At 36.3% G+C, this 23,815-nt stretch overlaps 2 protein-coding genes across 3 annotated transcripts in view; both read left to right on the top strand.

The window, feature by feature from the left end:
- nap1l4a (nucleosome assembly protein 1-like 4a) overlaps window positions 1-3,409 on the top strand; it is a 29,172-nt gene extending 25,763 nt beyond the window's left edge. For both annotated transcript variants that reach the window (XM_084396520.1, XM_084396521.1), the window contains one exon: window positions 2,447-3,409. In XM_084396520.1, coding sequence (XP_084252646.1) covers window positions 2,447-2,482 — 36 coding nt within the window. In that variant the 3' untranslated portion in view covers window positions 2,483-3,409. The remainder of the gene's footprint in view (window positions 1-2,446) is intronic.
- Window positions 3,410-19,855: 16,446 nt separating this feature from the next.
- On the top strand, window positions 19,856-21,234 carry phlda2 (pleckstrin homology-like domain, family A, member 2). The gene is made up of 2 exons (XM_084397934.1): window positions 19,856-20,432; window positions 20,796-21,234. Exon 1 carries the CDS (start codon window positions 19,882-19,884, stop codon window positions 20,404-20,406), a length of 525 nt encoding a protein of 174 aa, XP_084254060.1. The 5' UTR covers window positions 19,856-19,881; the 3' UTR covers window positions 20,407-20,432; window positions 20,796-21,234.
- The last annotated feature ends 2,581 nt before the right edge of the window (window positions 21,235-23,815 follow it).

Raw genomic sequence — 23,815 nt, 5'->3', positions numbered from 1 at the left:
ACCAGTCCTTTATTTACCCTTGCATTACAAACAAGCAGAGACGGTCCAAACTGTACAGCACTGCGTCGGTAAGATCCAATGGAGTTACGAGGTTTAGTCACAAGCTCTTTTTAATACTTTTCATTGGTTAAATATCTGCAAAACCCACAGACGAACGTAGAGGGTAACCAATTGTAATGATTTATGAAAAAAATAAAATGAGGAAATATGGAGACAGCGACGATATATGCGATGCGCTTTCATTGTACATTAAACTTAAGTGTTCAGTTAATCAACGTTAGCCAACATAGACTCGTTTATTAAAATCAACAGGCAGTGCAGGACCAATAGATGCAAACTCAATAGCATATTATAAACAATATTCCTCAAATAAAAGTTAGTTAACGTAAGTCCACACGCCAAGTTAGCGTTGTTCTTTACAACGACAACCTCTTGTGCATCCGGGTTTGAACACACATTTTGTGTATGTACACAAAAACGGTACTAAAAGCTTGACATGTACCGGCAGCTATACAATATTTAAGGGTATTCTGTTCGTTAAGATATTAATATAGGATCTAGTTGTCAAACAAGATTCATTCACAAAATTTTCCCTTTAAATCGGTATAAAACGAGTGCATAGATCAGAGGTAAAATTTCATGATTTTGTTTTACGCTCCCGATTGATTAGCAGTAGAAACACAGTTTAGTCGAATAGTCTCGCACATCCCTACTTTCTGGTAGTACTTTGGTGAAAGTATTTCGCAGAAGTTCCCTGTAAACGTAAGTTTAAAAGCAGATCAGACAGGAGGACAAGACAATCAAACTTGCTATTGGACAAACAAAAGTGTGAAAATGACATTTGTGAAGTTTTTCTTAGACAGTGAAGACTAAACTTCTCAATTCTAAATTAACCTTAAAGGTGAAGTACATAATTTTTTCACAGTAAAATACTTGGCATGACATATTAACCTCTGGCATTATAGACTGGTGCAGGTATGACATCAGAACCTGGAAGACTAATTCACCGCTGGTTCCTCTGTGATTTTCCGATGGGGTTTTATAGTAGGCTTTTTTCGATTTGCATTATATTGGCAAAAATTTTGGGACGTCTGCATTTACATGCACATGGACTTTAATGACATCCCATTCTTAATCCGTAGGGTTTAATATGGAGTTGGCCCACCCTTTGCAGCTGTAACACTTCAACTCTTCTGGGACGGCTGTCCACAAGGTTTAGGAGTGTGTTTATGGGAATTTTTGACCATTCTTCTAGAAGCGCATTTGTGAGGTCAGGCACTGATGTTGGACGAGAAGGCCTGGCTCACAGTCTCCGCTCTAATTCATCCCAAAGCTGTTCTATCGGGTTGAGGTCAGGACTCTGTGCAGGACAGTCAAGTTCCTCCACACCAAACTCGCTCATCCATGTCTTTATGGACCTTGCTTTGTGCACTGGTGCGCAGTCATGTTAGAACAGGAACATCCCCAAACTGTTCCAACAAAGTTGAAATTGTCCAAAATGTCTTGGTATGCCGAAGCATTAAGAGTTCCTTTCACTGGAACTAAGGGGCCAAGATCAACCCCTGAAAAACAACCCACACCATAATCCCCCCTCCACCAAACTTTACACTTGGCACAAGGCAGTCAGGCAAGTCCCGTTCTCCTGGCGACCGTCAAACCCAGACTCGTCCATCGGATTGCCAGACAGAGAAGCGTGATGGACTGATGGACCACGAATGGACTTATTGCACAGGTGGCAACCTCTAACGGTACCACACTTGAATTCACTGAGCTCCTGAGAGCGACCCATTCTTTCACAAATGTTTGTAGAAGCATCTGCATGTCTAGGTGCTTGATTTTATACAACTGTGACCATGGAAGTGATTGAAACACCTGAATTCAATGATTTGGAGGGGTGTCACAGTACTTTAGGCAATACAGTGAATGTGCAATATAAAGCCTGTGCTGAACATAACTTGACTATACTTTGACATTTTGTTCTACAACGTAAATAACGCACATCCATAGCAAAAACACGAATTTTGAAGCAGTTATGTTCATTTTTGAAAACATACTTGTTGTTAATAAGTAACTAAATAAGACAGCTTGAGGTGTTGAACAAAATGTCAATGTATTAAGTTGTGTTTACCACAGGCTTCTTTTTTCTAAAACCCCATGGGAAAATCTCAAAGGAACCAGCGGCGAGTTAGACTTTCGGGTTCTGACATCATACCTGAGCCAGTCTATAGCATGATTTGGGGGCGGGACTAACCAATGACAGACAGGGGTGGTGCCAAAACCTTTTTGGAAACAATATTTCTGCAATTGCTACTGGTGCAGAAATTTCATACTTCACCTTTACCAAACCAAGCATGTGTTATGAATGAATTAAACTATTGAAATACTTCCTGTTCCCCAGTTCCTGAATTAATACTCTTACTCTTTTATCTCCGCCTTGTTCTTCCAGAAAGACCCTCCTCCTGCAGAGTGCAAACAGCAGTAAGACTCGTGAACGGACAGCCACGGCACAACTCGGCTGTCCGTCAAGACAATTCGACGATGTGGATGCAGGCCTAATTTCCTCGTGGACTCGCCACACTAATGCAATAGGAAACCAAACACTGTTTAGGAAATGCATGTTTGTTTATTTCTCTACTGTGTACTTTTACAGAAACGACCTCAGTGTTCTCATTCATAAGTTCCAAAATTTAGCCCACAAAATGCGTAATGTATTAAAGTACTACGTTTTTCTTTTGACTAAGAAACCTTTTCTATATTCAAAATGTTTGCCTAGAGCTGGTGTCTGAGGTCCAGCAAAGATGCCATGTGTTTTGAATTCTTAACCTCCATTTGCAACCTTAGCCTTTTTTGCAGCATAGCTGGTTTATGGACACTCCCCAGATGATATAAACTCCAAGGCATCGTCCAGTGTAGCATCACTCAGGGTTTTTTTGCCAACAAAATGAGCCTGCTGTCTTCTGGAATTCGACATAACTGAAATTTCCGATAACGCTGTTACAATGTAGTTTATTAAAGTGTTTTGATGTGAATCGTCCTGCTCATTGGTTGCTGGACGATGTGGTTTGAGGTTATAGAATTCTTATGATTTGTCTCCAGGGTTGGGCGTCATCGAATTCCCAATCCTTGCGTGACGTAACGCATATCCATGCCATGCACGTTGACATGGGATTTCAACCATATTTTCTTTCGCCATGTGGTTATGTGTCGAGTTGCTTGCATTCATGCACAGAATTGCATCAGTTACAGTATTGAGAATGTTAACAAGCAGATCTTAAAGCTATTGCAGGTTTACCTTGCGTTTGAACTGTGTGAAAGCCATAGCCTTATCTGGAACTTCTTTGGTTTGTAATGCGTTGTTTCCATTTTGTACAAAATAGACAAAGATTCTATTAAATGTTGTGCGACGTGATGCTTGCTCTCTTTTTTAAAAAGATTATATAAAAGTGCATGCTTGTGAAATCTGACTTCAATTGGTGGATAAAGTTGGAAGAACCCATATCTAAGGACCAGAAAATCATAGAAACCTGCAGGTAGGCTCTCAGTAAGCAATCACCCAGAATGCACTAGCAACCAAATATCAACGCTTTGACAACCGCCTACTGTACAACACCTCAGCATCATGGCTCCAGGTTTTGCATAGGCAAACTGTTCATATTTCCTTCGGTAAGATTTGTATTGTTTTTAAAAGAAGTCTTCTGCTCACCAAGGCTGCATTTATTTGATTAAAAATACAAATAAAGAACAGTAATGTGAAATATTATTTCAATTTATGTGAATATATATATATATATATAGTAATTTATTCCTGTGATCAAAGCTGTATTATTACTCCAGTCTTCAGTGTCACATGATGCTTCAGAAATCATTCTAATATGATTTGATGCTCAAGAAACATTTATGATTATTATCAATGATGAAAACAGTTATTTACATTTGTATTTTAGGATTCTTCGATGAATAGAAAGTTTAAAAGAACAGCATTTATCTGAAATAGAAAGTTTTGTAACATTAAAACACTACCCTTCAAAGGTTTGGGGTCAGTAAGAATTTTCATTTTATTTTTTGGGGGAAAGAAATAAAATAAATACTTTTATTCATCAATGATGAGTTAAATTGATCAAAAGTTACAGTAAAGACATTTATAATGTTAGAAAATTAAAAATAAATGCTTTTCATTGAACTTTCTATTCGTCAAAGAACCACGCAAAAAATGCGCACAACTGTTTTCAACATTGATAATAAAAATGAATGTTTTTTTGAGCATCAAATTAGCATATTAAAATGATTTCTGAAGGATCATGTGACACTGAAGACTGGAGTAATGATGCTGAAAATTCAGCTTTCATCACAGGAATAAATCACATTTTAAAAATATATTCAAATGGAAAACAGTTGTTTTAAATGGTCATAATATTTAACTAATTTAATTAAAAAAAAATTAAAAAAAATATAATAAATGCAGCCTTGGTGAGCAGAAGAGACTTTTTTAAAAAACATTAAAATTCTTACCGATCCAAAAGTTTTGACTGGTAGTGTATGTTGTCCTGTTTAAGAGAAATGAAATGCTTGAAATAACCATGGAGGGCTATTATTACAATGTGAGCGCAATTAGGTGGAAATGATTGGGAAGCTGATCCCCCACCGAACCAGATTCCATAAACCGTCAGCTATGTGTGGAATCTCAACACTGACAGCTCTAGAGCAGCGCTCATGAACTACTTCACCAATGTGAGGCGGCTTTGTGTCAAATACTTCCTGGCATTCTCCTAGTACTTTCTCAAGTGTGTAATCCGCTGGTTTAGATTCCATAAAGCGGGATCGGTTCTGTGCGGTGTCTTTCGCACCTCATGCTCTGGTTTCTTTCGGCAGTTATTTTGTTGCTCGAAGTTATCTTAAAACGTTGTTATACTTCAGAGTGGAATGAGCAGCATTTGTCTCCATTGTTCACTGCTATCATCATGGCATGGTTGGAATGACATTATTGTCATTTTTCGTGAAAGCAGTTAAAAAACGTCTCACGGTGTGACATGCAAATATCGACATGTCTCTGATTAAAAATGCAAAAAAAAAAAAATGCAAAAAAAATAGTACTTTCTTAAATGTATACAAATTAAATTATGTAAATCACTTTTGATGAAGAGTCAAGTCTTTTTAGGAGGCTACAAGGTGTTCCATGCAGCGGTGGTCCACCCTCATGGTGGCGGCCATGTTGGGATCACATGACCAGCTGAATACTACTTATTTTTATCTCTTTAAAACTCTTATTTTTCAAAAAACTTTGATAGGTGTCAGTATAAAGTCTAAGATCATACCACTCAAATAAACAACAAAAAATACGTATTCCACTTTTATGGGGGCGAAATATTGTGTGATTTTTTGATGCATACGAATTACGAAAGCGTATTTTATGGGCTTATTGTGTGGGCTTAAATTAAAGGAAGTGGTACTTTGCACTACACTAAATAGATTTTTTTTCTCAATTTTTATATCTATAAATATATTATAACAGACCGAACAACTTCATTTAAAGACCGGACAAAGAGTCTGTTATCCAGTTTGCTCTGTTGACTAGGAGAAAGTTCAAACACCCACATAGTTTTAAATGTCACATTCATTGTCCATTACACACATGTAAACACTCTTTCTTTCTCACCCTCACAATTTCTCTCAAATTATAATGTCACTTTCACTGTACGGGAACTGTCCACAAATAGGGTACAAAATAGAATAATTTTAAATAATTTGATATAATATTTCAGTACAAGGAGGTGGCTTCAGAAAGTGGCATTTATCCACATATATATATATGAAAAATTATGCGGTAACTGCGTCGAATTTAATGCTGTTTCATGCTGTGATCATAAATACAAATGTTTATACAAATGTTACTTTCTGTTTTACAGAATTATGGGAAAAATTATGCGGTAACAGATTGCAACACACTGTTATATTATTGTTGCCACTTTTTACATGCCATGTAAATTTTATGTTAGATTATTGTTTATCTAAATGATGTTACTTCCTGGGTGTCGATAAGGGGAAATTAAACAGTAACTGGGTTGAATTCAATAATGTTATATGATAAAGCCACTTTTCATCCTGTGTTAATTTATACGTTAAATAATTGTTGTGCACATTGTTACTTTCTGGATGTCTCAGTTTTATAGAATTAGTGTGAAAAAACAAACAAAAAACATGCGGTAACAGTGTTGATTTTAACATTGTTATATTATTGTTGACACTTTTAAATGCAGTTCATTTTATGTAAGATAATTGTTTATCCAAATTATGAAACTTCCGGGGTGTCACAGTTTTACAGAATTTTCCATTATTTATTAAGGGGCGAAAGAATCATGCAGAAACAGGGTTGATTTTAACAAAAGATTTTAGTTTTTAATACTTAACTCTAAACTAGTGGTGTTTCTTATTGCTTCAATGTAATGGGACTCCATTTTGTACCTTATTCATGAAAAGAGTAACCCTTTGTATTATCAAGAAGACCCACAACGCCTTGTGTTTGTCTTTGAGTTTTATGTGTTTGTCCTCAGTGGATTAACACCACTTAACACCACACATTCAAGAGCTTCAAGTCTGAAGTCCTAAATCCTTCCTTCAAGTCACACTTTACAAGAACCCCTAGGTTTCTTCCCCAGCTGCCCTTTGTAGTGAGACTGCCCTTGCCTTTTATGGCTGCCCGGTTTGCTTGACCACTAGAACCACTGAACCCCTTCTGTGAGGTCCTGCAATGTCCCACAGCGGAAACAACCGTCACTAAGAGCTCAACAGAGAGATTTGTGTTCTGTCTCGGATGGGCGGCACAAAAATAAGTGCTTTATTGTGGCATCTAGATGTCTGATAATGCAAGGAGGCGCCATAACTCGAGCTGCGCTAATAATTAATGGTAAATGACTGCAATACTGTAATACAAAACACAATGAAGTGCTATTAAGATCTCTGTTATGGAAAATGATATACCAGTTATTCAGTTTGTCTCCATCTGGTAGTTTACGTAAATCTTTATCCCAGAGTATTACCGCACACAGCTGCCGCGGATGACGATGTTTTATCTCTGCTGACAGTTGCCGTCACTGGGTATAAAAATACATTACTACTGTGTACAGTATGTTCCCACAGATCTAAACACAACAAACATCTGTCTGATTATTTCAGTGCTATTTGGTCTCCATCCAGGGCCACATTAATGCACAGGCTTACCTGGGTTTAAGCCCCGGGCTGAGGGGACCCGGTGTTTGACATATTGAAATTGATTAGCTACTAGAATTTGCATTGAGTTAACTATAGAGGCAGTTTCAGGCTGTTTTTTTTTTTGTCCATACAGAACATTTCAACGTAGGCCCTGTCCCAAATGGCACACTCCGGACTTGTGGACTTCCTCAGAGTCCATACTTTGGTGACGTCATGTAATGCAGATGTAACCCCTCCACCCGGATCCTACTCGCCCCGCTCTGTGCGGGCCTCGAACCCGGGTCTCCGGCGTGAGAGTCAGGCGGTCTAACAAGGAGGCTAAAGACTGCAGCCTCTAGCGTCTGTCGCTAGAGCGCCTATTGAGATCAGAGGAGTGAGGTTTACTCGCACAGCAACTACCAGCTGGCCTCCGTTACACAGACATAGGGCTCTTGGCGCGAGTCCAGAGGGCGCATTGAGAGGTATTTTTGGGACCGACTTGATCGTCACGCCGGAAATAACGGTCTGGTTGTTGTTGGACAGGAGAAATCACATTTTTGCGCTCCGACGTCTTATCTCCATGTCAACTACACAGCCTAATTTTACAGTTCTGTATTTTGATATTGTGTATGCCACCTGGCCATTAGACAATAGATACATCATGCTTATTTAAATGATGTATACAGTTGTACATAATAATACATAATGTTCCATTTGAACTAAGATTACAATTTTAACACATAATGAAAATGTGCATGGGTTTCAGATGAATTTACAGGTTTCAATATTCATATGTTTACATATGACTCAGTAAAGCCCTGACATTCGGTTCTATTTATTTACTGAATCATAATGCGATCCTATTATTCAACGCGCTATTATTATGTTTGAGACATCAACCACTGGTCGATGACCATAATGTTTGTATAAACTGTAGGTAACAACTGGTAAAATGTACATCTAGGTCATAAAAAACTTAATATTTTCCATGTCAACAATTGTCCGTGAGCGAAATCTCCTCCCGTCCGTTGTCTGATTGGCCTTTCGCAAGGATTCTTGGGTAGTTAAAGTGTGTGGAGCCTACATCTATGTGGGCTCCGCGGAAGACCGCTTCAAGGGTACAAAGGGGGCGCTGCTGAGCACACTTCAGAGCGTTAAAATGCTGAATGGGACGGCCTACGGACTCGTAGACTCGGCGAGCACGCGCAATTTAAGTCCACGAGACCAAAAGTCCACATGAAGTGCGCCATTTGGGACAGGGCCGTAGAGATGCAAGCTATCTCACGACCAATTTGTTGGTAATTCGTACGATTTGTCTAAACCCCAGTGACAGGTAGGTTTAGGGGCGGGGTCAGGGGTAGGTCATTCGGACGAATTCATTTGAATTGGGCCACTCGTAAAATATGTAAGATTGAGCAAAAATCATACGGATTAGCCAGCTCGTAAAATACTTATAATAATAATAATAATAATTTGTTACATTTATATAGCGCTTTTCTGGGTCCTCAAAGCGCTTCACATAATGGAAGGGGGGAATCTCCTCAACCACCACCAGTGTGCAGCATCCACCTGGATGATGCGCCAGAACGCCCACCACATACCAACTTATTGGTGGAGAGGAGACAGTGATGAAGCCAATCAGTATATGGGGATGATTAGGAGGCCATGATGGACAGAGGCCAATGGGCAAATTTGGCCAGGATGCCGGGGTTACACTCCTACTCTTTTCCGAAGGATTGGGATTTTTAATGACCACAGAGAGTCAGGACCTCGGTTTAAAGGACGGTGCTCTTTGACAGTAAAGTGTCCCCGTCACTACACTGGGGTGTTAGGACCCACACAGACCACACGGTGAGCACCCACTATTGGCCTCACTAACACCTCTTCCAGCAGCAACCTGGTTTTTCCCAGGTGGTCTCCCATCCACACTCTTAACCCGAATTAGTTGACTTTACTCGCAAATCGCGTGGAAACCCGTTGCCCTATACCACTTTAGTTTTTACACAAGCTGAAACTAAACATGTTGAGTTGTATTAACATGGAACCCTAACTTTTTACACAAGCTGAAACTAAACATGTTGAGTGGTATTAACAATCATATGGAAAGACTCAGACAATAAGAGATTAAACAGATGAAATGAGGTGCTGATGATTTATAATCTTTATAGATGACTACATCAATATGCAGTCATAATCACTGGATCATACTCTTGGCATTTTTCCTATAACAATTGTGCCTTTTAAACACACAGGTAAAGCAGCCAGAGAAACACTAATGTTCAATCATCAAGGGCAAGAGCCCAACTAAAGCCAGCACTTATCACCATTATGGTGACTACAAATTAAACAATAATTCATCAACATCTAAACCTCTGTTAATTCTCAATACCGTCTGCTTCTCAATACTCAATACAATTCTCAATACTCGTCCCGCCAGGTGTAGAGCCCCTTGGACGCACGTTAGACGCGGGTCTTTTCACGTGACCAGGCAGGTTTTTGATTTGGCCCCTCCCCTTCCTTATGAAACTAAACATACCAAGTTATCTCTGCTAAACCTGATTAGTGCAATGAATCTTTCAGCTAAATAGTACAAACAACTAATGTTGTTTAGTAATGATAGCAGTTTTTTACTAAACATAAAATAATAAGTAATGATCACTCGTAAGAATCTGGGTTTACAGTGCAGGTACTAACCAGGCTCAACCCTGCTTAGCTTCAGTGGGCAACCAGTCTTGGGCTACAGGGTGATAAGGCTGCTGGGTCAAATTGCGAATTGCCGTGAGATCGGGTTGGATGCACAATATCGAAATAAATATTGCAATATGGCTTAGAGCAATTATCAAATCGTGAAGGGTGTGATTCAGTGAAATAAATATATTGACTGTGGATTTCAGAGTGAAGTGCACCACTGTGTTCATCTACATGTGCAACTATACAGTGTTTCAGTGTCTTTGGTCACTGACTGTAAATGAACAAACCCGATCTGATGCGTTGAAATACTGCGTCGGTTTAATGTTTGAAAATTAATTAAGATGTAAATAATAGTATTGGAATTTTATAGCAGTACTATGAAAAAAAATTATAATACAATACTATACAAATACAATAACTATTATTATTTTATAGTTGTATTGATTAAGTCAAAAAGTTTTTCCGTATGGGACACACACACAAACTAATGTTGTATTTTCTTGTTTTCCTTAGACATGATTTTTATGTACAACTGTACAAACTGTATATTCTATCCCCTTACACTAACCCGACCCCTAAACCTGCCCATCACACACAACTTTCTACATTATACATTTTCAAAAAACATCACTTAGTATGATTTATAAGCTGTTTTCCTCATGGGGGCCAAAAAATGTCCCCACAAGGACAAGGATTTCGGATATTGCCATATTTGTGGGGACATTTTGTCCCATTTATCAGGCCCTGCCCACACACACACACACACTCAAAAGTCTTCAGAGTAAAAAGACTTTAGAAAAGCTCTATAGAGATCCAACAAAATCACCCCAATTATTCTAGAATGATTAATTATTTCCATAGTATTCTAGTGAAAACACCTGCATTTTTTTATATCACAATTTATATTACCTAAAAACGAAATACAGTATCTCAATGCTATATGTTTTTCCAATATCATGCAGCCCGTTGGCTATAACTGTATGGGCAAAAACAGTTGAAACATTCTTCAAAATATCTATATTGTGTTCTGCAGAAGAAGAAAAAAATCACAGGTTTGGAATGACATGCTGCTGAGTAAATGATGACCGAACTTTCATTTGTGGGTGAATCATCCCTTAAGTTAATCAATCTTATATATATATTTTAAATGGATTAGAAAGACATCATTAATTAGACTTACATAATATCTAAACAGACCGGCAAAGCTAATCTCAGATATTAATGTTGAGTCATTTGGTGATGTTAGCTTATTCATGAAAATGTCAGGGCTTATTATATGCTCATATTGAAACAATAGTTAAGTAGTTCTATTACTTGCTTGTCATGCTCTGTATACAAAGCACAATACAATTCAAGGAACAGGCCTTCAAAGCTTTATAGGAATTAAGGGTTTACCACTCTAGTTCACAAGTCACTCCTACCTGGGAATAAAAAAATTAAAAAAACTCCATCAGCCCAGATCTTTTTACTAATTCATGTTTCTTTAACCATCCTGCAATGTCATTGTTGTTCCCTATGTATGCTAAGTATGCGAAGCTTGTTTGGATTGTAAACAAGTAAAATAGAAAGATGAATCGAGATAGAAAGGCACAGATATGCGGCTTCATAAACATAATATGCTGTCAGTGTGAATTGTCTTATTTCATGCTAATGATCATTCCCTACGTTTATGCATGGTATATTATAGTAACATTTTGTGCAGGATAAATAGAGTAGAAAAATAGGAAAAACATAGTTCTAAGTGAATGAAAACATCCTGCTAAGTTTTAAATCTGAAAGTGCACCGTTTATAAAGTTATTTTCTTTCAAAAGTAAGAGTTGACTCTGAGTCTGAGTCAATGAAATGAATCGTTTTTCAAACGAGTCATAAGCCCTTTTGTTGTGATGTCCAGACGAAACATTAGCATATTGTCCAACCACTTATTGTGCGCAGACACCAGGATAAACTTGAACCTCAAACACTTCAGCTGATTTCTGTTGATACTGGATAGCATCATGTCGAGAAGACACTGTGCTCTATAATGTGAAGGTAAAGCCTTCATCTTTACCACGATACCACAGCAGTATAATCCTAAACTTTTGCTGTGTTCCCTTTATTTTACTGAGACTTCTTCTCAAATCTCGGAGTTCAATGCAGGATTCGCAAAACTCCGAGATTCGCAAAACTGAAATTTGTTTTACCAACGTTTATGTAACATCAGTCATTCGCGCTAGAGCTCGGCTAATGTATGCACTGTTATTGATATAGTTTCCACATGTTCACCGCAATAAATTAGAAAAATACTTGGTAAATAAATAAGTACAAGTAAAATAATCGTTTTGTTGATGGACATGCACTTGTTAATGCTGATGGTGAGGAATTACAGTTGCAACATCTCATATAATGTACCTCAAAATGAGTTGCGTGTCACTGAGAAACATCCTGGGGTGCGTTTCCCGAAAGCATCGTTGGCCAACTATGGTCGCAAGTTCCGTCGTTACCAATAGAGTTCAATGGACATTGCGATGAACTTGCGACCATAGTTGGCCAACGATGCTTTCGGGAAACGCACCCCTGCTCGAGTTGTTCTTGCGAGGGAGGTTCGGGCTGAATGAATAGTTCTTCCAGTGTTTCATCATCGGACTTGTTCTCAGATTGATATGGTAAAATCAACGTCACTGTTCGTTACTGTGTTTAGTTTACGGTGTAGGAAGCCTCAGGACAAGCAGAGCTGACATTGTTATTGCAATGGGCGTTTTTGTTTTCGACACTCGCACTGTACGCGGTAGACCAATCTCAACAGACTGAGCTGTCTGGCCAATCAGAACAGAGGGAAGGAGGGATTTAGAGAGATTGATTCATCTGACGAGTCGTTTGAGAATCATTGAAAATGTGGTGATGTGCAAATGTATATTATGAGAAAATGAAACCGTTTTTTGACCTTTGATGCATGTAAACCTGTTGTAGGAGACTCCAAAACAACATTAGGAAACTTTAAAATAGCATAATAAGGACACTTTAAGACTGGTCATAATTTTATGCAAGTCAGTTACATAAAAAGTTCAATTGGTCTAATTTGAATGCGAAAAGTAAGACTGATTACGATTACGGTCTGGGACTAATAGCATAACCGACCGACCGACCAGGACAAAACCATAAAACACCTAAACTGTAAAACAAACACACAAAAAAAACACGATTAAACAGCACAGAAAACACAGGGAGAATAAGGGTACATTTACACGACAACAATGAACTAAATGTTTTTCCCTTTGTACAGACGACAACATTGATCCTTGTCACACAGATCCGCGAGAATGGTTAAAAACGCTGTATTATTCATGCCAGGCCAGTAGTTGGCGATGTCACTTTGTAGAGAAACACTGCACGCATAACGTTTAAAAAAACGTAAACTTTGAAACCCATTTTCAAAAATCGTTTTTAGGCCCCCAAAATGCTACAGTCATGTACATGAACAGCCAAAACGCATAAAAAGTTTTTCGTTTTCAGGTGAAACCGGTGTCGTGTAAACAGCCCCTAAATAGGGAAGGAAACAAGTCAAGTCACCTTTATTTGTATAGCGCTTTTTACAATACAGATTGTATCAAAGCAGCTTCACAGTGATAACATGAAAATAATACAACAAAGTTTGTTTCTAGAAGAAAATTGCGTCATCGTCCACCTTAAGTAAGGCAGATCAATAATATTGTTATTAAATGTACCCAACTAAGCAAGCCAAAAGCCAAGGCAAAACAAAGGAACCAAAACTCCATCAGTGACAGAATGGAGAAAAAACCTTCGGAGAACCCAGGCTCAGTCGGGGGCCAGTTCTCCTCTGGCCAATGAATGAACAGTGTATGATTATGATTCAGGCAGCATTACAGGTCAGAAGTCAGATTGGATCAGAACATTCAGAATATTTATTCAGTTCCATCTGGTTGGAAATCGGTGTCGTCATATCGGGATGGAGACGAGTTTGTTGAGGATCAGTGCCGATGGCTGTTGTTGTCGATGAGGCCTTCACAGGGCTGATGAGGCTGGCACTTCAGGGATGCTTCGTGCTTTTAGTGCTTTGTAAGTAATCAGCAATATTTAAAAATGTATACGATGTTTAATAGGGAGCCAATGCAGTGTTGACAGAACCGGGCTAATATGGTCATACTTCCTGGTTCTAGTAAGAACTCTAGCTGCTGCGTTTTGGACCAGCTGGACTTTGTTTATTAAGCGTGCAGGGCAACCACCCATAATAGCATTACAATAATCTAGCCTTGATGTCATGAACACATGAACTAACTGTTCCGCATTTTTCATTGAAAGCATATGACGTAATTTAGATATATATTTAAGATGGAAGAATGCAGTTTTACAGATGCTAGAAACGTGGCTTTCAAAGATTGGTATCAAAGAGCACACCCAAGTTCCTAACCGACGACGAAGACTTAACAGAGCAGCCATCAAGTGTTAGACAGTATTCTATTACGTGAGGAAGGTTTTTTGCCCAATAATTAGAAACTCTGTTTTTTCAGAATTAAGTAGTAGGAAATTACTAGTCATCCAAATTTTTATATCAGCTATGCATTTCGTTAATTTTGTGAATTGGTAAGTTTCGTCAGGGCGTGAAGAAATATAGAGCTGAGTATCATCAGCATAACAGTGAAAACTAATCCCATGCTTCCTAATGATATCTCCCAAGGGTAGCATGTAGAGAATGAACCGCAACGGTCCTAGTACACTGTAAAAAAATGAATCATGAGTCTTGTAATTTTCATTTAAAAAATTGAGGTGATCATTAAAAATATTATGTATATTTTATTAAGAAAATTGTGGTTAGGGTTTTATTGAAAATATTGAGAAAATTTCACTAATAACACCAAGAGATGCATTTTCCTATTTTTTTTAAGGAAACATACACAATTTTAAGGCTTGAATTGAGGAACTGATAAACCTCATAAAATTAAGGAAAAGGGGCTACCTATTTATTTTAAGAAAATTAGCTCATTTATGCGGTTTTATTTAGACCATTGTTTGTTCCCAGCATGCTTTGCACATGGCTGGAAATGGAGAGTAAATCTTGAAATTAAGTGTTATTTCATGTGTTTTTGAGTAAAGGGAAACATCTGTTAATGTTTAATGTTCAGGTATGTTTGACATTTGAAAGAGTTTCTATTATGTTAAAGTTTTGATCGTTACCATTGTGCAGAAGAGTAGGGCTTATGGTTAGGTTGTGAATAACTGCATTTATTTAATATTATGAAGCATATTGTTATATACATGTAGCAATAACACTGCTAATGATAGTGCAGTAATTGATTCTGTGCTGTTCTAGCAATATACGGTCTTTTTATAAAACAATATATCTCAAAGTTAAATATAAACAGGTCATATCCATTCACTTAACTTCACACAATTTTGAGAATAAAAAATACTTCTTCAAATAAAAAAGCACATTTCACTAAAAAATTGTGTGTCATAGACTAAATAAATTAGGGCGTTTTACATGATTTTTTCAGGTAGATTCCATGAATGAAATCAAGCTTTAACTACTCAAAAATATTATGTGTAATATTGTTACCATAATTTTTTTAAGTAAATAGCAGTAACATTTTTTACAGTGTACTGAGCCCTGTGGTACGCCATACTGAACTTTTGATCGATATGACATCATTTACTGCTACAAACTGCTAACGGTCAGATAAGTATGATTTAGGCGTGCAGTGCAACCACACATGGTGCTAGTGGAATTCCACTCATGCCAACATCATTTTCGAGTCTATTCAAAAGAATGTTGTGGTCGATGGTATCAAATGCAGCACTAAGCTCAAGTAACACTAGTAGAGAGAAACAACCACGATCGGATGATAAGAGCAAATCATTTGTGACTGAGACTGTACTATGATATGGTCTAAATCCTGACTGAATATCCTCGCAGATATAATTTCTTTCTAAAAAGGATCGTAGTTGTGAGGATACTGCCTTTTCTAGTATCTTTGACAGAAAAGGTAGATTCGAGATCGGCCTGTAATTGACTAATTCTGTAGGATCAAGTTGCGTTTTTTTAATAAGAGGTTTAATAATAGCCAGTTTAAAAGTTTTTGGTAAATATCCTAGTGACAAAGATGAATTAATGATATTAAGAAGAGGATCTGTGACCTCTGGAAGCATCTCTTTCAATAGCTTAGTCAGTATAGGGACTAACATACATTTTCCTGGATTGTTATAGTCCCACTGGTTTGTTTATGGCGAATTAGGTTTATATTAAAAGCTATCAGGCTTTGTTAAAGCACTTGGCTTCCTGACCCACATGTGTCAGCACTTCTCATCCCTGTGCATTGTTTCACAATAGTTTCTCATGGCTCTCTTGGACGTTTGCGCCATTTGTTCTTTTTCCCACGATATGGCAGCACTTGCTCTGGCTTATCTGAACAATGCTTCAAATAACTACTGGGACTCATCGCTGTGCGTTCTGGCCAAGAGGGCTACATACGTTTATGAGTGTGAGGAAAGAGGTGAAGCTTTTTTTTCCTGAGAGATCAAGCTTGGAGATCAAGCTGCCAAAAATAGGTCTCCCAAACAATTGTAGAGGAGAGCTCTTGAGAGAGATAGGGGTTTGACAGGCGAGGAATCCTGCTGGAGAAGCGTCAGGTAACAGCTGCAGTGTTTTTGTGGCTCTGGCCTTTCACTGCAGACTGGTTTCATCATAAATAATGCAATCATAACTGTTTCCAATCCATTCAGCTTGGCATATTTTCTCATTTTGGTTCTCCTATGACAATTACTGCAATGATACTGCAGTACAGTGATGTATAAATGTAATGATATATTTTGATATAAACTGTTGTAGACAGTGATTTAAAGACCTTTTTGTGTTGGACTGAATTCTACACTTTATTTTGCAACATCAAGTGTCAAATATTCTGGAAACATCTGATGAAATGTATGAACATTTTATATAATGTTATTATATCACCTTCGCCAATAATATTGTTAATTTGTAGTTTTGCTTATATAATAATTGCAATAGTTGTATCCCTTGATTTTGGATCTTGCCTTTGGACTTTTTGCCAGAAAGGTTTTTGAAAATCTGTTTTTCACTAACTTTTTATGGGTTATTTTCTTTTACAGTGTTGTTTTAGTATTATTTATATACTTTTATATATCTTTTATCTATAGCTTTTATTTGTATATATTCCGTTTTTTTTCCAGTTTAATATTGCTGTGTGCTTTTGTCTTATATATATATAGTCTTATTTTGTCCTATATATATATATATATATATATAGTTTTTTTTATTTTTTATATATAGCTTGAATACATTTTTATTTTATTTTTAGTCATTTTATTTACAACTTATTTTAATCCTGTTATTTGCCAAGTTTTTTAAGTTGAAGTTTTTAAGTGCTTCCATTTAATATTTATATTTTATTTTATTTCAGATTTATTCAATTAACAGAAAACATTTTAAGTTTAAGTTTTAGTCAACAACAGCACTGGACCAAAATACATCTGTTATTTATATGATATGTTATGTATATGTTTATTAATATGATAGATACAAATACAGTTGTATATATTTTATATTTAATTCATTTACATTATATTAAATTGAATAAAATATTTTAATTCTTTAGATCACATTAAAAACATAAAAATATGTTTGTTTTCTGTCTATTTCACAGTTATTATACAGTATATACAAATTTCTGCATATATATTATATATATTATATGTCTAATTTTTATATTATAAAAGGGAAAAAAATACATTTGTTTGTATATTTCTTGTTTGATTAAAGGAAAATAAACTTTTTAGCCTTTTCAACAACAATTATTTTCTAAAATCCCATTTTCTACATTTTATATTAACCCTATGCATGAACCTAAAAAGAAAACCCTACACAGATGCACAAAGGGGTTCAAAATGGCACATATTGGAATTAATGGTTTTCTTAAAAAAAAATAGGTGTCATTTTAAGGAAATTTAAATAATTGAAGATACGCCAATGTTAATAAATCAAACATGTTTATTTGTCCCCTTTCCCTGTATATATGCATTATAAAAGATCAAATTGAATATTTTCAAAATGCAGTTTTAGTAAACTAATTTAGATCTACTGTAGAGTTTATTCAAGTTTGAACTTCACTTCCCACATTTCTCACACAGAGCATGTGGATATGATCTTTTCAGACAGAGACAGGACATTTGCACCTTTCTAAGCATAACTTTTGGGCAGAGTTTGCACCTCTTCCTTTGTTTGAGCCTTCTCGTCCTCTACCACGGTCTATGAATCCAGTAAAGGGTCCATTGGAATGTGAACTTCAGGATCATGGGAGAAGTAGAAGGTCATCCAGGTACTTTTTTGCCTTCTGTTTTACAAATACTGGGAATTCAGCTTTTCACCTATTGTGTCTGAGGCAAATTCTTGGCTCATGCAGAGCAACAACAAAAATGTCACAAGAGCTTTGAGGTTTTTAAAATATATATGTTGAGTCAGAATTCCATAGAAAATGAATACGGGTCAATTTGACCCCCTTTATGCATTCGAGGGTTAAACTAGATTATTTTTCACAATATACACAGTGACATACTTATTCAACAGTGGCTTGATTTATTAAATTAGAGCAACTTAAGAAGCTTTTGTGAAGTGAAGGTGGAGACTGATTACAGTATGAATCACATCATTGTGGTTATTCATAAACCGGACAGCCATGAACTTGAACAGACTTGATTGGTTAAACCAGATTAAAATCCAAATCATTCAGTCTATGAGGCAACTAAATAGCCCCTCTTTCATTTCTCTGGAAATTAATCAACGAGGTGAAATGTGTTTCTTCTAAACCAGTCTAAACTTCCTTTCTCAGATCCCAACCATCATCCCACTAATGTCCCAAAACCTTGAAATGACTTCCCACAGATAATGAGGTCACTGCCTGGAATCAAAACACACCCACTGGAAACCATATTGGGTTCTAGAGGACAAGTTGCCTTTCTTGGAATATGAGGTTAGACAATGAACCAGAAAAAAATGCAGCCGCTAGCCGCAGGTTTTCCTCTGATCTTGTTATAATGGATCATACTAGAATATATGGCTATGATCAGATCCGAAAGCGACCTATGGATCGAGCTGGAATGAGGTGTGTAAAATCCCAGAACTCCTTTTTTGGCAAGACTCCTCCTTCTGTTATCAATGTGAGTCATTCGACAGACATGCCCTCTCTTTACTGCTCTCCTTGATGACACTTCACACACACACACACAGACACACACCCTGGCCGTTTCCATAAAACATCCCACTTGGAGGAAATGAAAGGAGAGGGAAAGATGGTTCATCAAAGCACGTCTGATAGCACTGGCAGTCTATTAAGATTGGATTTTGGAACTGCTGTTTTCAAAGATGAAATGTAACGGAAATGACTTAATATGGCATGAACACACTTCAAAATGAACAGTCACACTTTATATTACTTCATTTAATAAGTTACTCAACTCTGTTATATTTGAGGAATAGTTGTAAAATGTCAATCACACACACCCTGAAAACCCTTATTATACAAACTATGCTCATATTATCCATATTTATAACCATTATTTTTTTAATTATCATTTTAATTATCACATTTTCTCTTATTTATAATGCATATTATATAGGCCTATATACACGGATGATCCAAAACATTATGACCAATCACAAGTGAAGTGAATAGTGGAATATACATACATATATGATATATTTTATAATAAAATAAAATAAAAAATATTTATTATAACATTGCAAATAATTAGCATATAAATTCATTATTCATGATTCATTAGCACGTTTTTGATTAACAGTCTGACTGAGATTCTACAGAAGTGGTTTTAATGGTCTCGTTGAGTTCTGACATGTCGAGTTGCCTGTCGCCCACGCGCTTCCATTGATACTCGAGCAACAGTTGACGTGACGTCATGTGGGCCGGGCTGCGGAGGCTTAAAAAAGGTCCCGTTCTCCTCCTCAAACCTACTCGAGTCTGTCTGGATCTTACGCACGCATGAAGAAGCACACAGTCGGCCGGAGACTTCAGCGGAGATTATACGAAGCTCTTGGTCATTCGTATTCTTGTATTTTCGTCCATAACCCAAAGATAGCTCAAAACGCCACCGAAATGACGGGCTCTGACATCTCCCACGTCCTGAAGGAAGGAGAGCTGGAAAAGAGGAGCGATAACCTCCTCCAGTTCTGGAAGAGGAAGACGTGCGTTCTCACCACGGACAGCCTGAACATCTACACCGATAACCAGAAGAAGAACAGGAGCAAAGAGCTCAAGCTGCAGTCCATTAAGAAGGTGGACTGTGTGGAGCGCACTGGGAAGTTCGTCTACTTCACGATTGTGACCACGGACAATAAGGAGATTGACTTTAGGTGCTCGGGCGAGGAGAACTGCTGGAATGCCGTGATCACAATGGCTCTGATTGACTTTCAGAACAGAAAAGCCATTCAGGACTTTAAAACACGCCAGGAATCGGAGAACCCTTCTCTGGGACAGCAAGAGAGATGCGAGGCTAGAGCACCGTGAGATGTGGCCAATCCAACACACACATGGTGAGAAAGAAATCATGTTCATCTATGTATTTGTCTTAAAAATAAAGGTTCCAAAATTGGGGTTTCGCAGCAATGCCATTAAAGAACCATTTTTTGGTTATTTAGAACCTTCCAGTCAACAGTTCTTAAAAGAACCATTGTTTTCGTATCTAAAGAACCTTTTGTGGAATGGAAAGATTCCATGGATGTTAAAGTTGCTTCACAAATTCACAATGCCAATAAAGAACCTTTATTTTTCAATTGTTTGATGTAATTAGTAGTCTATAGTTGAGTTGGACAATTATTTGAGGCTTTATAGTTCAGTAATGTTATGGTTTATATACAGTATTGAGGAAAACTTATTCTCTCTCTTGTTTCGTTTAGAGATACAGCGAACTGAATCTTGAAGTTTGGACCAAAGCATGTCTGAAAGGAGCGCGTGTGCTCAGAATAAGGACTGTGGTTGAGCTGGTCTGTGAAGGTCTTCGGATGAATAAACCTGCAATGATTTCAACAAGCAAAACCCTCAAGACTGAATCCTTGGACTTTCTTAACCGCCTCGATAAGGCTCTGGATATGTACATGTTAATGCATCTTATTTATTTTTCCAAAGGAATGCTGCGAATACCAATGTTGTATTAAGTTATTTCATGATGTATTTATTTAAATAAATTTGCATAAAATTGAGTTTGTATTTGGACTTCATTTATAATGAGCGAATTCATTATTTATATTAAAATAGTTCAGTTAAAAAAGTCAGATAACACTTTACAAATAAGGTTCTATTTAGTTAACATGCAATAAAAGAATTATGGTCACACTTTAGATTAGGTGTCTTTATTATACTTGATGTAAGTACATAATAAGTTAAATGTTAGTACTATGATGTACTATACACTAACATTTAAATTAATCATTTGATACACATCTAGTTGAATGTACTTAATTTTATTTAGTTACCTCAGCTCAATTCAATTTAGTTGATTTGAGTATAATAAATTGAGTAATTCCACCCTTGTTTAATGATACTTTTAGTTAAAGACGCTTAATATAAAGTGGGACTGCATTTATTAATCTTAGTTAATATCCCAGACAACATAGTGCCGGCCCATGAATCCAGATGTACCAGATGTGGGCCGGATCTGGGCCGACACTATGTCGCTGTCTAGGATCAATTTCAGGTTTACTACATTGCTAAAGTCAAAAGTTATATCTGTTAATATTATATAATGGACCTAAACTAGTAGTATTTTTATTAACTAACTAACAAACTGACCTTATTTTAAAGTTTTATCAAAACTCATAATTTTTCACATCATAATGTGGTTGTGCGCTAGTGTTGTAGTACAGCACCATAATTTTCGGCATAATTTACGTGTTTCCAGAAGTTATTTAGTGGCTTTTGTCAGAAAAGCAGGCGTTTCTTGAGGGAGTGGAAAGTCCCTTATAGTGGAAGTGACTTGTTCATTCAGAAATGTGGCGTCAGTGATCATGCGTCAGATAAATAGCTCAATAGACCTGTTGTATAGCATAGCAATACGCTTATGTCGTGCGCCGCACCCACTGAGAACACTAAAGGTTTTATAATATTTGACTTAAAAAATGTGTAAAAAAGCCAAAAGCCAATCCCTGTAACGCTTTATTGAGGCTATAACCTTCACATTTGCCCTTCTGAACAGGTGTAGGCGTATACCTAGATTAGATTATAAAACGAGTGATCCACCCAAAGTACAATACACTGCCGCCTTATCAAGACATGTGATGACAGGAAACCGCTCATCATTTCGTGTTATAAATGTGTGTCATTTCTTCAGTAAGCATTAAAAACTCCTTTACAAAGAGGGCAAAATGACATTTTCATATAGTTTTTTGTTGGATGTAATGCATTGAGGTTTGATTGAGCAGACTCCTCTGTTGAAGTTGAAGTGCATGTGTCAGTATAGAGTAAGTGAGAGAAGCCAAGCTCTCGGTGGTATTACGCAGCTTTACAGATTATTGAGCGCTGGGCTTTGAAGTTGTTTATGGATCAAAGGGACACACTGATCTAAGGAGCAGAATCCAGTCAAGAAATATGTCTCGCTCATTTGGCCCCTCAGCTACGGGCTCCTGAGGGGCTCCTGAGGGGCTCCTGGAGGCTCAGTTTCACTTTGTATTCTCTCCTGAGGTCTGGATGTGTCCGGATATCTGGATGAAGACATTTATAACTCACTACCATAAACTTAGCATATGACATAGCTATTTACAGTTCTCTATCATCTTATTGAGTTTTAATTGTTTATGAGTCATAAAAAGAAGAAGAAGAAAAAAAGAAAGAAAAAGATTTATACTCTGATTTCTTTCTCACTCTTTTTGTTTGAAACATTTACATTGTTGGCATTGATATGCCAATAAATGTTGTTACTATCAGCTATGACTAGGGCTTGTTTTTATTATTAAATGTTTTATGCTACTTTTTATGAAATATAAATTCACTGAGGGTACATTACTCATAAACTAGGCCTAAGCCACAGTTACATTCACTATAGAGCTTGGCCTCATGTCTATTATTGCTTTTATAATTTAGGACACACATTTTCATTTCCATGTTTTTAATGCATTTCATTAAGTAAATATTTCATAAAACAAAACTGGATACATTTTGGGGTTATTTTTTATTATTATAAGCATTTCATGTAGCATAGGATCCGTGTGTACCATAGGAAGTGTATTTACAACAACAACAACAAAAATATTCAGGACACAATTTTTAATTTTTAATTATTTAATAATTTATTTATTAATTTAGTTTAATAAAATATATATATTTTTTTCAGTTAAATTATTTTTATTAAGCATTTAATTCAGCATATTTTAGGAAAATTAGGAGTTTTGTGAAGCATTTTATTAGGTGTATTTAATAAAACATTTAGGACACAAATTTTCCTTTAAATGTTTTTATTATTCATCAAGCGTTTTAGTGTATTTATTACAATTTTTTTTTTTTTACAGTTTTGGAAAATGTTTCTTATTAATGTTTTCATTAATATTATTAAGATTTTTTTTAATTAAAAAAAATATTCAGTACATAATTGTTTTTGTTTACATTTTTTAAAATTAATTTATTAAGCATTTAGTTTAATAAAATAATTTTTTTAATGAAATTATTAATTATATGTTTATTTAATGAAACATATTTATATTTTTCTTATAGCATTTCATTTAGCATATTTTAGGAAAATTAGGATACAATTTTGTATAAAGTTTTTAATTATGTGTTTTTATTAAAACATATCTACGACACACATTTTCAATTAAATATATTTATTATATATAATAGCCTATATTTATTTATATATATATATATATCTATATATATGTATATATTATTTAAATAAAAAAACAGGACACAGTTCCTTTAAATAGTT

Source organism: Rutilus rutilus (genome assembly GCF_951802725.1).
Source record: "Rutilus rutilus genome assembly, chromosome: 23".
NCBI lineage: Eukaryota > Metazoa > Chordata > Actinopteri > Cypriniformes > Leuciscidae > Rutilus > Rutilus rutilus.
Note: the sequence above shows the minus strand (reverse complement) of the source record. Positions and strands in the feature narration are given on the sequence as shown.